At 35.7% G+C, this 13,519-nt stretch overlaps 1 protein-coding gene across 1 annotated transcript in view; it reads right to left on the minus strand.

The window, feature by feature from the left end:
• The window catches only part of TRPC5 (transient receptor potential cation channel subfamily C member 5), a 270,884-nt gene that overhangs the window by 5,910 nt on the left and 251,455 nt on the right, over positions 1 to 13,519 (minus strand). Inside the window, exons 9-11 of the mRNA XM_070603348.1 lie at positions 1,245 to 1,448; positions 967 to 1,008; positions 63 to 152 (exon numbers count right to left, since the gene is read on the minus strand). Coding sequence (XP_070459449.1) covers positions 63 to 152; positions 967 to 1,008; positions 1,245 to 1,448 — 336 coding nt within the window. The remainder of the gene's footprint in view (positions 1 to 62; positions 153 to 966; positions 1,009 to 1,244; positions 1,449 to 13,519) is intronic.

The following is a 13,519-nucleotide window of genomic DNA, read 5'->3' on the forward strand; positions in this document are numbered from 1 at the left end:
AGGAGTAAATGAGGCTTAAGAAATGTGAAATGAGAAATTAAACCACTTCATGATTAAATTACCTTAAAATTTTCTTCTGTTAGCCCCTCATTTGTTTTGGAATTTCTTATCATAGCAGCCACATACCTTTTGACTAAATTCCTGATGACTTCCTGGAATTAGGGAAAAAAATCAAGAGGCATTTAGTTTCCTTCTCAGGCTCTCAGTAAAATAAGAAACACACACACACAGGAAATAAAATATTCTTAGACCATCTTTGCAATAGAAAATCCTCCCAGGAATCCAGCCATTTTCTGCAAAAACTCAGTTAAGAACATTGGCTCAACAAATAATTATTATGCATCCAAATTTGGTGGCAGAGTGGGCCAGTAAGATAAAATTCACCCAAGAGGGAAATTTTCCATCCAAGCATAAGGTAAACATAGATTCACATTTATAGAATAATGAGACCAGAATAATCCTTGAATGGTCAGAGTCAATATCCTTTCCCTTCAGCCTGGATTAAACTTTAACCCTCCTTGTAAGATGAGAGCTTTTCTTCCTTTTATCAAGTTGAGAAAGTCATTCTTCAGTGTCACAAAGTCTGCTGATTTCAATGTCCATTAATTACATAATCAAGATATTTTTCTTAGAGTCCCTCTACACTCCTCCTTTACAGGGATAGCCTCTTTTTACACAGACTCTAGGGAATGGAACACACATGGTCATTAAGCTTTGTATTAGTAATGGTGATAATGATAGCTACCACTTAATGCAATCTGTCAGGCACTGAGCCAGGACACACACACACACACACAGACACAATCATACATACATACTCACCACTCAATTCTTACAACATTGTGAGTTGTTTTATCATCCCCATTTTACAGGTGAGGAAACAGGCTCAGTGAGATTAAGTGACTTAGCCAAGGTTACTCAGCCGACCTAGAACTATTGTGCTTAGTCCCTGTGAGGAAGCTTTACCTGGTAGTGTTGATTCTGTATCAGGCTGTCAGCATGGCGTTCCTATAATTGAAAATGGACAGAGAGGTTATATCAGTAGTCTCCCAGCACCCCACCCACCTGGATATATTTCTAAATATTAGGACTAGAGGATGACACAGGAGCCCCTGGCCTGACAAACCCCCAAAACATGTGTAGGTTGGAGTGATTCTATGATGCTTAAGACAGGGAGTATCACAAATGAGGGAAGGTAGGAAACATTTTTGTTTAAAAAGAAAGATAATTTTAACAAGCCTTACTGTGAAGCTTCTCAAGTTGTGCCTTCTCCGTCTACCATCAGGGTCTCTTTTCGGGCAGAAGGTATTGTTGAACCAGTTACCAAGGTATAGAAATGACTTGGGACTGGGGATGATGTTGAAAGGAGGTGGCAAGGTGCCACCTTCATCAAAGTAACTCATCCAGAGTTTTGTCCTTGCAAATTTCCATTCAATATCGGCATGATCCTATGAAAGAGAGAAGTTTGAGGATTCAGGATGGGAAACTGAAAAATGCACCAGTGGCACATTCTAAAAGTTCAACTTACTTCTATAGAGGGCAATCTGTCAGTAGCTGTAAAAATTCAAATTACATATACCCTGTGACCCACTAATCCCCTACTTCTAGAAATTTATCTTATCAATATACTTGCAAAAAGATGTATGCACAGGGCTGCTCACTGTAGCACTGTAGCTTGTAATAGCAAAACAACTGGCAACAACCTAAATATCCAACAGTGGGAGACTGGTTAAATAAATGATATCACATCCATAAAATGGCTTACAATATAACTATTAAAAACATAGTAGATCTATCAACATTTTTTATATAGAACATATATATGTGTATATGCATTTGTCCATCTATAAGACCTCTAAGTGAAAAAAGCAACATAAAGCACAATATATGTTATGTACTACGATCCCATTTATTAAACTAAAAAATTTGCTTTTATATTACACGCTTACATATTCTAGACAGGTACATACTAAACTGTCAACAGTAGTTATTTTTAAGAAGTGGGATTGGTGTAGAGAGGCTTTCTTTTTTTAAAAAAAAAAATCAATGTTAGAGGCTGGCCTGATGGCGCAGTGGTTAAGTTCACACGTTCTACTTCAGTGGCCTGAGGTTTGCCGGTTCAGATCCCGGGTGCGGACATGGCACCGTTTGGCAAGCCATGCTGTGGTAGGAGTCCCACATATAAAGTAGAGGAAGATGGGCATGGATGTTAGCTCAGGGCCAGTCTTCCTCAGTAAAAAGAGGAGGATTGGTGGCAGATGTTAGCTCAGGGCTAATCTTCCTCCAAAAAAAAAAAATCAGCATTATTGAGATATGATTTACAGAGTAAAATTCACCCATTTTAAGTGTTCGATGAGTTTTGACAAGTGTGTATACTTCTGTAACCACTATCATAACCAGGCACACATGCACACACACACACACACACACACATTTATTGGTGTACATTTCTAGGAGTTTTAAGACCTGGATGGACTGATGTAACCATCACCACAATCAGGATACTAAACAATTCTGTCAACCCCCCAAATTCCCTACTGTTGCCCCTTTGAGATCAAACCCTCCCCAACCACTAGCTCCATTCTCTATCCCTGTAGTTTACCTTTTTAAAAATGTTATATAAATGGAATCATACAGTAGGAAACCTTTTGAGACTGGCTTATTTCACTCGATATTAACATATTGGAGATTCACCTGTGTTTTTGCTTGTATCAATATTCCATTCCGTTTTAGTGCTGTTCCATTATACAGTATGTACCACAGTTTGTTTATTCATTCACCCATGAAAGAACATTTGGGTTGTTTCCAATTTTTAGCAATTATGAATAAAGCTGCTATGAACACTCATGTACAGACTTTTGTGTGAACATGAGTTTAATTTTTCTAGCTTAAATATCTAGGAGTGGTATGGTTGGGTCATGTGGTCAGTGTATGTTTAACTTTATAATAAACCACCAAACTGTTTTCCAGAGTGGCTGCACTGTTTTTTCATTCCCAGCACTTGCTCTGTATCCTCCTTAGTACTTGTCAGGTTTTTAAAGTTTAACCATTCTATCAGATAAGTAGTGGGATTTCATTACGGTTTTAATTTGCATTTCCTAAATGGCCTATGATGTTGAACATCTTTTCATATGCTTATTTGGTGTCTATATATGCTCTGTGGTAAAGTGTCTGTTCAGATCCTTTGCCCATTTTTATTGGGTTGTTTGTTTTCTTACAGGTGGATTTTGAGAGTTTTTAACATATTCTGGATACTAACTCTTTGTCAGAAATTAACTTGCAAATGTTTTCTCCCGGTCTGCATCTTGTCTATCTATTTACTTTATGGTGCCCTTCACAGAGTAAACTTTTTAATTTCGATGAGGTCAAATTTATCAAATGTTTAATGGATTATGCTTTTGGTATTACATGTAAGAACTCTTTTCCTAACCCTAGGTCATGACGATTTTCTCTTATGTTTTCCTCTATAAGATTTATAGTTGTAAGATTTGCGTTTAGCTTTACGATCTACTTTGAGTTAATTTTTGCATAAGTGGTGAGTTTTACGTTGAGGCTTTTTTTTTCTTTTTGCCTATGGATATCCAATTGCCATTTGCTGAAAAGGCTATTGTTTCACTATTGAATTGCTGTTGTACCTTAGTCAAACATCAGTTGGTCATGCTGGGACTACTCAATAACCACATTCAAAAGAATGAAGTTGGACTACTACCTCACACCACATATAAGACTCAACTCAAAATGGATCACAGACCTAAATTTAAGAGATAAAAACTATAAAACACTAAGAAGAAAACTTAGGGGTAAATCTTCATGACTTTGGACAAGACAATGGTTCCTTAGATATGACACAAAAAGCCAAGTGACAAAGGAAAAAAAATAGGTAAACTGGCCTTCATCTCAAAGTTAAAAACTTTTGGGGCCAACCCTGGGGCCAAGTGGTTAAGTCCACACACTCTGCTTCTGCGGCCCGGAGTTTCACTGGTTTGGAGCCTGGGCGTGGACATGGCACCGCTCATCAGGCCATGCTGAGGCTGCGTCCCACATGCCACAACTAGAGGGACCCACAGCTAAAATACATAACTATGTACTGGGGGGATTTAGGGAGAAAAAAGCAGAAAAAAAAGAATATTGGCAACAGTTGTTAGCTCAGGTGCCAATCTTTAAAAAAAATAAAAAGTTAAAAACTTTTGTACTTCAAAGAACACCATAAAGAAAATGAAAAGACAACCCACAGAATGAGGGAAAGTAATTAAATATCATATGTCTGATAAGGGGCTTGTATCCAAAACATATAAAAGGACAAATATACCAATTTAAAAATGGGCAAAGCACTTGAATAGACATTTCCCCAAAGAAGGCATATAAATGATGACTAACAAGCAAGCAAAAAGATACACAACATCATTAGTCATTAGAGAGATTCATTGAAACCACAATAAGATACCACTTCAAACCACGAGGATGGCTACAATAAAAAAAAAAGACAGATAATAACCAGTGTTGGTAAGGATATAGAGAAATTGGACCCCTCACGCACTGCTGGTGGGAATATACAATGGTGCAGCTGCTTCCGAAAACAGTATGGTAATTGCTCAAATGGTTAAACATATAGTTACCATATGACCCAGCAATTCCACTACTAGCTATATACCCAAGAGAAATGAAAACATATTCCGCACAAAAACTTGTACATAAGTGGTCGTAGCAGCATTATGCATAATAGTCAGAGTGGAAACAACCCAAATGTCGATCAAACAATATAAATGGATAAACAAAATGTGGTATATCCATACAATGGAATACGATCCAGCGTTAAGAAGGAATGAAATACTAATACATGCTACAACATGGATGAACCTTGAAAACCTTATGCTAAGTGGAAGTATATTCATTCTGTTGAGTCTTCCAATCCACAAACATAGTATGTCATTCCTTTCATCCATGTTTTATAGTTTTCAGTGCACAAGTCCTGCACATGTTTTAAGTTTGTACCCAATTATTTTATTTTGTTTGCAACAATTGTCAATGGTACTATCTTTTTAAATTTCAGTTTCTAATTGTCTACTGCTACTACATGATTGATTTTTGTGTATTGACCTTGTATTCTTTGGCCTTGCTAAATTCATTTTTTGTTCTAGGAAGTTTTTTGATTGATTCTTTAGGATTTTCTTCATACAGGATCATACCATTTCCAAATAAAGACCGTTTTACTTCTTCCTTTCCAATCTGTATGCCTTTAATGTTTTTTTTCTTGCCTTATTGTACTGTCTAGAATCTCCAGAACATTGTGGAATAGAAGTGCTAAAAGCAGATATGCTTTCTTTGTCACTGATCTTAGATAGAAAGCCTTTAGTCTTTCATCATTATGTTAGCTGTAAGTTTTTGTGGATGCCTTATTATCAGGTTGTGGAAGGTAAATTCTACTCCTAATTTGCTAAAACATTTTTTAAAAATCATAAATGTATGTTGAAGTTTGTCAAATACTTTTTCTGCATCAGCTGATATGATCATGGGGTTTTTCTTGTTTAGACTAGTAATATGATGGGTTACTTTGCATTCCTGGGATAAATCCTATATGGTTATGGTGTATTATTCTTTCTATGTATTGATAGATTTGATGCACTTTGTTGAGGATTTTCATTTCTATATTCATGAGGGATATTGGTTTATAGTTTTTTTCTTGTACTTTTTTCCTGGTTTTGGTACCAATATAATATAGTATATATGGAATATTTTGTATAATTAATTTTAGCAGTTTCTTTTCACTGTATTTTAATGTGGCTACTAGAAAATGTAAAATAATATATGTGACACATATTTGTGACTTGCATCATGTTTTTATTGTACAGAGCTGCCCTAGACTAAAAGTGGTTTTGGTCATGCCTAACTAAGCTTAAAAGCAAGCCTCAATAGGATCAAACTGTTTTCAGAATGAAGCTCAAGAATATTTATAACAATACAAAAATATGCAGCACCCAAAAAGGTAAAATTCACAATGTCTGGCATCAAATAAAAATTTATCAGACATGTCAAAAAGCAGGAAAATATGACCTATAATGAGGAGAAAAACTTTATGAAAAAGAGCCAGATAAAAATCAGTTGTATTTCTATATAGTAGCAATGAACAATGAGAAATGTAAATTTTAAAAAACAGTATCATTTAAAATATAAAATACTTAGGGATAAATTTGACAAAAATGTACATGTTATGTACACTGAAAACTACAAAAGATTGCTGAGAGAAACTAAAGAAGACCTAAATAAATGTACAGATACACTGTATTGATGAGTTGGAAGAATAAATATAGCTAGGATGTCAATTCTCTCCAAATTGATTTATAGATTCAATACAATCTCAATCAAATCTCAGTTGACATTTTGGAAGAAATTGACAAGCTGATTTTCAAATTTATATAGAAATACAGATGACATAAAATAGTCAAAACAGTTTTGAAAAAAACAAATTGGCATAAAGATCAATGGAACAAAACAAGAAACTCCAAAAATAAATGCATGCATATATATAATTGCATGCATATATGTAATTGATTTTCAGGAAAGGTGTCAAGGAAATCCAACTTGGAAAAGATAATCTTGTCAACAAATTCTCTTGGAATAGTTGGACTTCCATAAGAAAAAAAAAGAACCTTGATCCTTGATCCTTACCTCACACTATATACAAAAATTAACTCAAAGCGGATCATGAATGTAAGGGCTAACTTTAAAAACATTTTACTAATAAACAATTTACCAATTGTTTTCCTTCTTTTTGTTTGCTTTGGGTTTAATTTGCTGTTCTTTTTCTAGCTTCTTAAAGTTGGAAGGTAAGGGTTATTGATTTGAAATCTTTCTTCTTTTTTTTTTTTGAGGAAGATTAGCCCTGAGCTGACATCTGCTGCAAATCCTCCTCTTTTTGCTGAGGAAGACTGGCCCTGAGCTAACATCCGTGCCCATCTTCCTCTACTTTATATGTGGGTCGCCTACCACAGCATGGCTTGCCAAGCGGTGCCATGTCCACACCTGGGATCCGAACTGGCAAACCCTGGGTGCTGAAGTGGAACATGCACACTTAACTGCTGCACCACTGGGCCGGCCCCTCTTTCTTCTTTTTTAATATAGGCATATACAGTTATAAATTTTCATCTAAGGAAAGTTGACATATATCATACTCTCACTTTCATTCATCTCAAAGTATTTTCTAATTTCTAATTGTGATTGAACCAATGGTTATTTTGGGGTTTCTTGTTTAATATCCACTTACGTGTGAATTTGCCAAATTTCATTCTATTACTGATTGCTAACTTAATTCCATTATATTCTAAGCATGTTTGGAGAACACACTTTTATTATTTCAGTCTTTTGAAATTTAGTGAGGCTTATTTTATGGACCAACATATAATCTATCTTGGAGAATGTTCCATGTGCACTTCAGAAGAATGTGTATTCTGCTGTTGTTGTGTGGATCGTTCTACAGATGTCTGTTAGGTCTAATTGGTTTATAATGTTGCTCAAGTCTACTATTTCCTTTTTGGCCATCTGTCTAGTTCTGTTCATTACTGAAAGTGGAGTAATAAATTCTCCAACTATTATTGTTGAATTGTCTATTTCTCCCTTCAATTCTTTCAGTTTTTGCCTCATGTATTTTTTCAGCTCTGTAGTTAGGTGCAAATGTTTATAATTGTTATAGCTTCATGATGGATTTGTTTTATTATTGTAAAACGCCCTTCATATTCTCAGTAACAATTTTTATCATAAATTCTACTTTGTCTGATATTAGTATAGCTACTCAGCTCTCTTTTGGTTACTGTTTGCATCACATATTTTTTCCCACTCTTTTACTTATAACTTATGTGTATCTTTCAATCTAAAGTGTGATTGCTTAATCTAATTACATCTAGTGTAATTACTGATAAGGTAGGATTTACACCTGCTGTTTTGCCATTTTCTATATGTTTCATGTCTTTATTTCTTCCTCTATTCTTCCATTATAGATTTCTTTTGTGTTAAATAGACATTTTATAATGTACCTTTTAATTCCCCTGTTGTTTCTTCTACTATATATTTTTTGAATTAATTTCTTCACACTGACTTCTAGTGCCCATGATTTCTGATGGAGTTGTTATCTTTTCATCCTCCTGCTTTAAAGATTTTCTTTTTGTTTTTGACTTTGACAGTTTGACTATGATGTGGATCTTTTTGTATGTATCTTACTAGGAATTATTTGAGCTCTTGGATGTGTAGATTATTTCTGAAAAGTTTTTATCAATTATTTCTTCAAATATTCTTTCTGCACCTTTCTCTCTTCTCTCCTTCTAGGACTCCCCTTGTGTGTATGTTAGCCATTTGATGGTGTCTCACAGGTCTCTGAGGCTCTGTTCATTTGTCTTCACCCTGTTTTACTTTCTGATCCTCAGACTAGACAATGTTAATTGACTTATCTTCAGATTTGTTGATTCTTTCTTCTGCCAGCTCAAATCTGCTGTTGAGCCCCTCTAGTGAGATTTCCATTTCTGTTATGGTGCATTTCAAACACAGAATTTAAATTTGATCCTTTGTTTTATAATTTCTGTCACTATCAATATTTTCTATTTGGTCAGACATTGTTCTCAAACTTTCCTTTAATTCTTTAGACATGGTTTCCTTAATTCCTTTGAAGATATTTAAAATAGCTGGTTTAGTCTATAGTAAATCCAACATCTGGGCTTCCTCAAGGGCAGTTTCTATGACATCATTTTCCCTGTATACAGACCATACTTTCCTGGGTTTTCTTTGTGCATTTTTTGTAATTTGCTGTTGAAACTAGACATTTAAAACAATATGTGACTACTCTAGAAATCCTATCCCCTCCTCCCAGGGTTTGGTTTTTAGTATGTGTTTAGTGACTTTCTTTGACTAATTCTGTAAAGTCTGTATTCTTTGTCATGTGCAGCCATTGAAGTCCCTGCTTAATTAGCCTAGTAGTTAACGATTTCATTAAATGCCTCAAATCAGTAAGTCTCCTACTATTTAATAAAGGGCTCTGTGTGTGCATAGTGTGTGTGCACAGTGACACAGCTTCAATGTTCTTGCAGTTTATCATCTGTAAAGGACATGTTTGGGACAATAAGGGAAATTTAAATATGCACTCCAAATCAGTAATTATTAGTGTATCGATGTTAAATTTCTTGAATGTGATCATGATATTGTGATAATTTTGTAGAATACATACTGCAATATTTGGAGTGAAATGTCATGACATTGGCAACTTACTTTCAAATGTTTCTAAAAATTATTCTTGGACCCCGTCATATGTATATAGTGGTGAGAGCTTTGTTTGTTTCAGTGGCCACATTAACTTATGATTTATATCCACCAACTTTTAACTTAATGCCCAATAAGATGGTTAGTGTGGTAGGCAATATAATGGCCCATAAAGACGTCCTTGTTTTAATCCCTGGGTATTGTTAATATGTTACATGGAAAGGGGGAGTTAAGGTTGCTGATCAGCTGACCTTGAGATGACAAGATGATCCTGAATTATCTGGGTGCTTGCTTGTAAGTGAAAGAGAGAGGCAGGAGAGTCAGCGTCAGAGTGATGCAATGTGAGAAAGACTCAACTGGACATTGCTGGCTTTGAAGATGGAAAGGGGCCATGAACCAAGCATGCAGGCAGCCTCTAAAGGCCGAAAAAGGCAAGAAAATGTATTCTCCACTAAACCTCCAGAAAGGCAGGCCAACAACTTGATTTTACCCCAGTGAGACCCATTTCAGACGTTGGACCTCCAGATCTGTAAAATTATAAATTTGTGTTGTTTCAAGCCCCAGTCTGTGGTCATTTGCTACAGTAGGAATAAGAAACTAATACAGTTATGTATAAGAGAACAGAGACTACCTTTAGGAGACAGAAATAGTAATGTTATTGGATATTAAATTTGGCCCAAACTTTCTTGGAAGTTAAATAAAAAGGGAAACAGCCTCAATCAGTTATTAAGTTTTAGCTGTTTTGACAAAAGAAATTTAATGTATCTGCGGAGACATTTTTTTCTAGAACCATTGTTACAGATACTCTAGGGGATAATGGGTTCTAGAATATGGAAACAATATGGTATCCACTGTCAAAAGTGTACAGTGTAAGGAAGAAAACGAAAATCTTTCTTTACTAGCACATGAGATCTTTAAAAGGAAAGCTATGCCTAGCAGTGTTTGGCTTAAAGTGGTTTCTGAGTGAACATTCAGTCTGTCAGTGAATCCTAGAATTTGCTCCGTGGCCTTTCAGATATTCCATGACGGCTTTCATTTTACTTTGCAAGGTAGCAGTGCTTAGCTATCATGTTAAAAGATTAGCAGATTGAGTTCAAGAATGGCATCCAGTAGAATAGGGATTTTTAAACCTGATTCCATGGACTAAGTTAATGGAGTCAATGAATCTATTAAAATTGTATGTAAAATATGGAGGTTTTTCATTTTTCTGGGCTTCCATCACAATCTCAGAGGGGTCAGCACCCCCCAAATTGTTAAGAACCACTGAAGTGCAGGATTCTGTTGATGTCTGAAATGCTCATTGCGTTTTTCTGAATAATAGTTACTAACCAAACGTTAATGGATACATTGAGGTTACTTTTATCTTCTGTAGAAGGGACTAAATGGCTTTGGGTCAAGTAAGCAGAAAGTTCAAAGGAAAAATAAAACTCTAGATGGAACTTAAGGTACTTATTAGACCCGCCACTAGATTTTGTTTTTTTAATGAGTTAATAAAGAAGCACATATATTACCATATCACAAATTTGTTTTTTTAATATTTTGATAACTGAATTGTAATGTAATTTCTTTCTTTTGTAAGTCCATATATTTTGTTTTGATGTAACCCAATTTATCTAGTTTTTTCTTTTGACACTTATGCTTTTGCTGTGCTAATCTTTTGTGTGTGTGTGTGAGGAAGATTCACCCTGAGCTAACATCCATTGCCAATCCCCCTCTTTTTGGCTTGAGGATGATTATCCCTGAGCTAACATCTCTGCCAAACTTCCTCTACTTTGCACGTGGGATGCCTCCACAGCATGGCTGATGAATGGAGTAGGTCTGCACCCGGGATCCGAACCTGGGAACCCTAGGCCACTAAAGCGGGCCATGGGGAACTTTAACCACTCGGCCACAGAGCTAGCCCACTAATCTTTTTCTAATTGAAATGCATTTGACATTTAACATTGTGTTAATTTAGGGTGTACAACATGTTGATTTGATACACTTATGTATTGAGATATGATTGCCACTACAGCGATAGTTAGCAGCTCTATACATCACATAATTATCATTTCTTTTTAGTGGTTGGAATAATTAAGACCTAGTCTCTTAGTATGTTTGATGATTATAATACAATATTGTTGTGTACATTCACTATACTGTGCATTAGATCTATAGGACTTATTTACTACTAGTTGAAAGTTTGTACCCTTAAACAACAATGAATTGTACAATTCAAAAGATGAATTTTAGGGGCTGGCCCCAGTGGCCTAGTGGTTAAATTCAGCACACTCCACTTCAGCAGCCTGGATTCAGTTACTGGGCACAGACCTACACTGCTCTGTTAGTGGCCACGCTGTGCTGGCAGCCCACATACTAAAAAATAGAGGAAGATTGGCACAAACGTTAGTTCAGGGTGAGTTTTCCTCAACAAAAAAGAAGAAAAAAGAAAAACTCGTTGTGAATGTCCCTTTGGGAGAATAAAAAGGACGTTATTAAAAAAAGATGAATTTTATGGTATATGGATTATATCTCAATAAAGCTATTACCAAAAAACAAACTCTTAGAAGAAAACATAGGAGTAAATTTTCATGACCTTATGTTAGGCAATGATTTCTTAGATTGCATAGATAGCAATGTTGCTGTACTCATCTTTTAAAGTGTACAATTCAGTGATTTTTTAATATATTCACAGAGTTGAACAATGATCACCACTATCTGTTTTAGAACATTTTCATCACTCTAAAAAGAAACCCTGTGACCATTAGCAGTCACTACCCAGTACTCCATCCCCTCCCCATAGGCCCTGTCAACCAGTAATATACTTTCATCTCTATGGATTTGTCTTTTTTCGTGTGTGAGAAAGATTGGCCTTGAGTGAACATCTGTTGCCAATCTTCCTCTTTTTGCTTGAGGAAGATTGTCACTGAGCTAACATCTGTGCCAATCTTCCTCTGTTTTATGTGGGACGCCACCACAGCATGGCCTGACGAGCAGTGCTAGGTCTTTGCCTGGGATCTGAACCTGTAAACCCTGGGCCACTGAACTGGAGCATGCAAACTTAACCACTATGCCACCTGTATGGGCCCTGGATTTGCCTATTTTTAACATTGCATTTCAGTGGAATCATATAATAGTTGCCCTTGTGTGTGAATCCATTCACTTAGCATAATGTTTTCAAGGTTCATCCCTGTCGTGGCATCTATCAATAAGTTATTCCTTTCTATGGCTGAATAATATTATATTTAATTGTGTGGACATACCACATCTTGTTTATTTATTCATCAGTTGATGGTAATTTGGGTTGTTTCCACTTTGCTATTATGAATAATACTTCTATGAATATTTGTGCACAAGTTTTTGTGTGGACATATGCTTTTAATTCTCTTGGGTATATACCCAGGAGTAGAATTACTGGGTTGTATGGTAACTCTGTGTTTAATTTTATGAGAAATTGCCATACTGTTTTTTAAAGTGGCTGTATCATTTTACATTCCCACTAGCAATGTATGAGGGTTTCAATTTCTTCACATTCTCACCAATACTTGTTACAGTCCATGTTTTTTGTTGTAGTCACCCTAGAGCATGTGAAGTGGTATCTCATTCTGGTTTTGACTTGAATTTTCCTAATGCTGAATGACATCGAGCATGCTATCCTGTGCTCATTGGCCACATGTATATCTTATTTAGAGAAATGTCTACTCATATCTTTTGGCCGTTTTTAAAATCAAGGGTGAAAGCTTGACATTAGAAACAGGCATTTTGGCTGATGTTGGGGTACTGATAACTTATACGGGGATGGCAGGAGTGATGACAATTTTAATGATGTCCCCTCTCCATTCCTCAACAATTGTCAAATAATACATCATTACTGAGGGAGAATTCTGTGAAAGCAAAGCAAAAAAAAGATAGCAGTGGAAGAAATATTGTACTCTATACCATCTTATTTCATTCAGATGACAATCTCATAACATGCCTTCATGCTCTATCTATCTGTCTATCATCATCATCTTTTAATCTGTCCGTCCATCCTAGAGTTAGAATTTACAAGTGAAATGGTCATCACAGGGAGAAGTATGGATATATTTATTGAGCTGAAAAATGAAGTCATCCTTTTTGAGACAAAAGAAATACGATTTAGCCAATTGGTTTGGAAACGATGACTAGTTTTACCAGTTAGGCTATGTGGCAGATATTTTCCAAAAATTGCTAAAGCTGCAGCTCCAAAGTTTTGGTAAAATTGTCTTTAAAACATCTGATAAGAAAAAAGAATTTTACAAAAAATGTTCTATTGGTAAAG

The sequence above is a fragment of the Equus przewalskii genome, chromosome X (genome assembly GCF_037783145.1).
Source record: "Equus przewalskii isolate Varuska chromosome X, EquPr2, whole genome shotgun sequence".
Classification (NCBI taxonomy): Eukaryota; Metazoa; Chordata; class Mammalia; order Perissodactyla; family Equidae; genus Equus; species Equus przewalskii.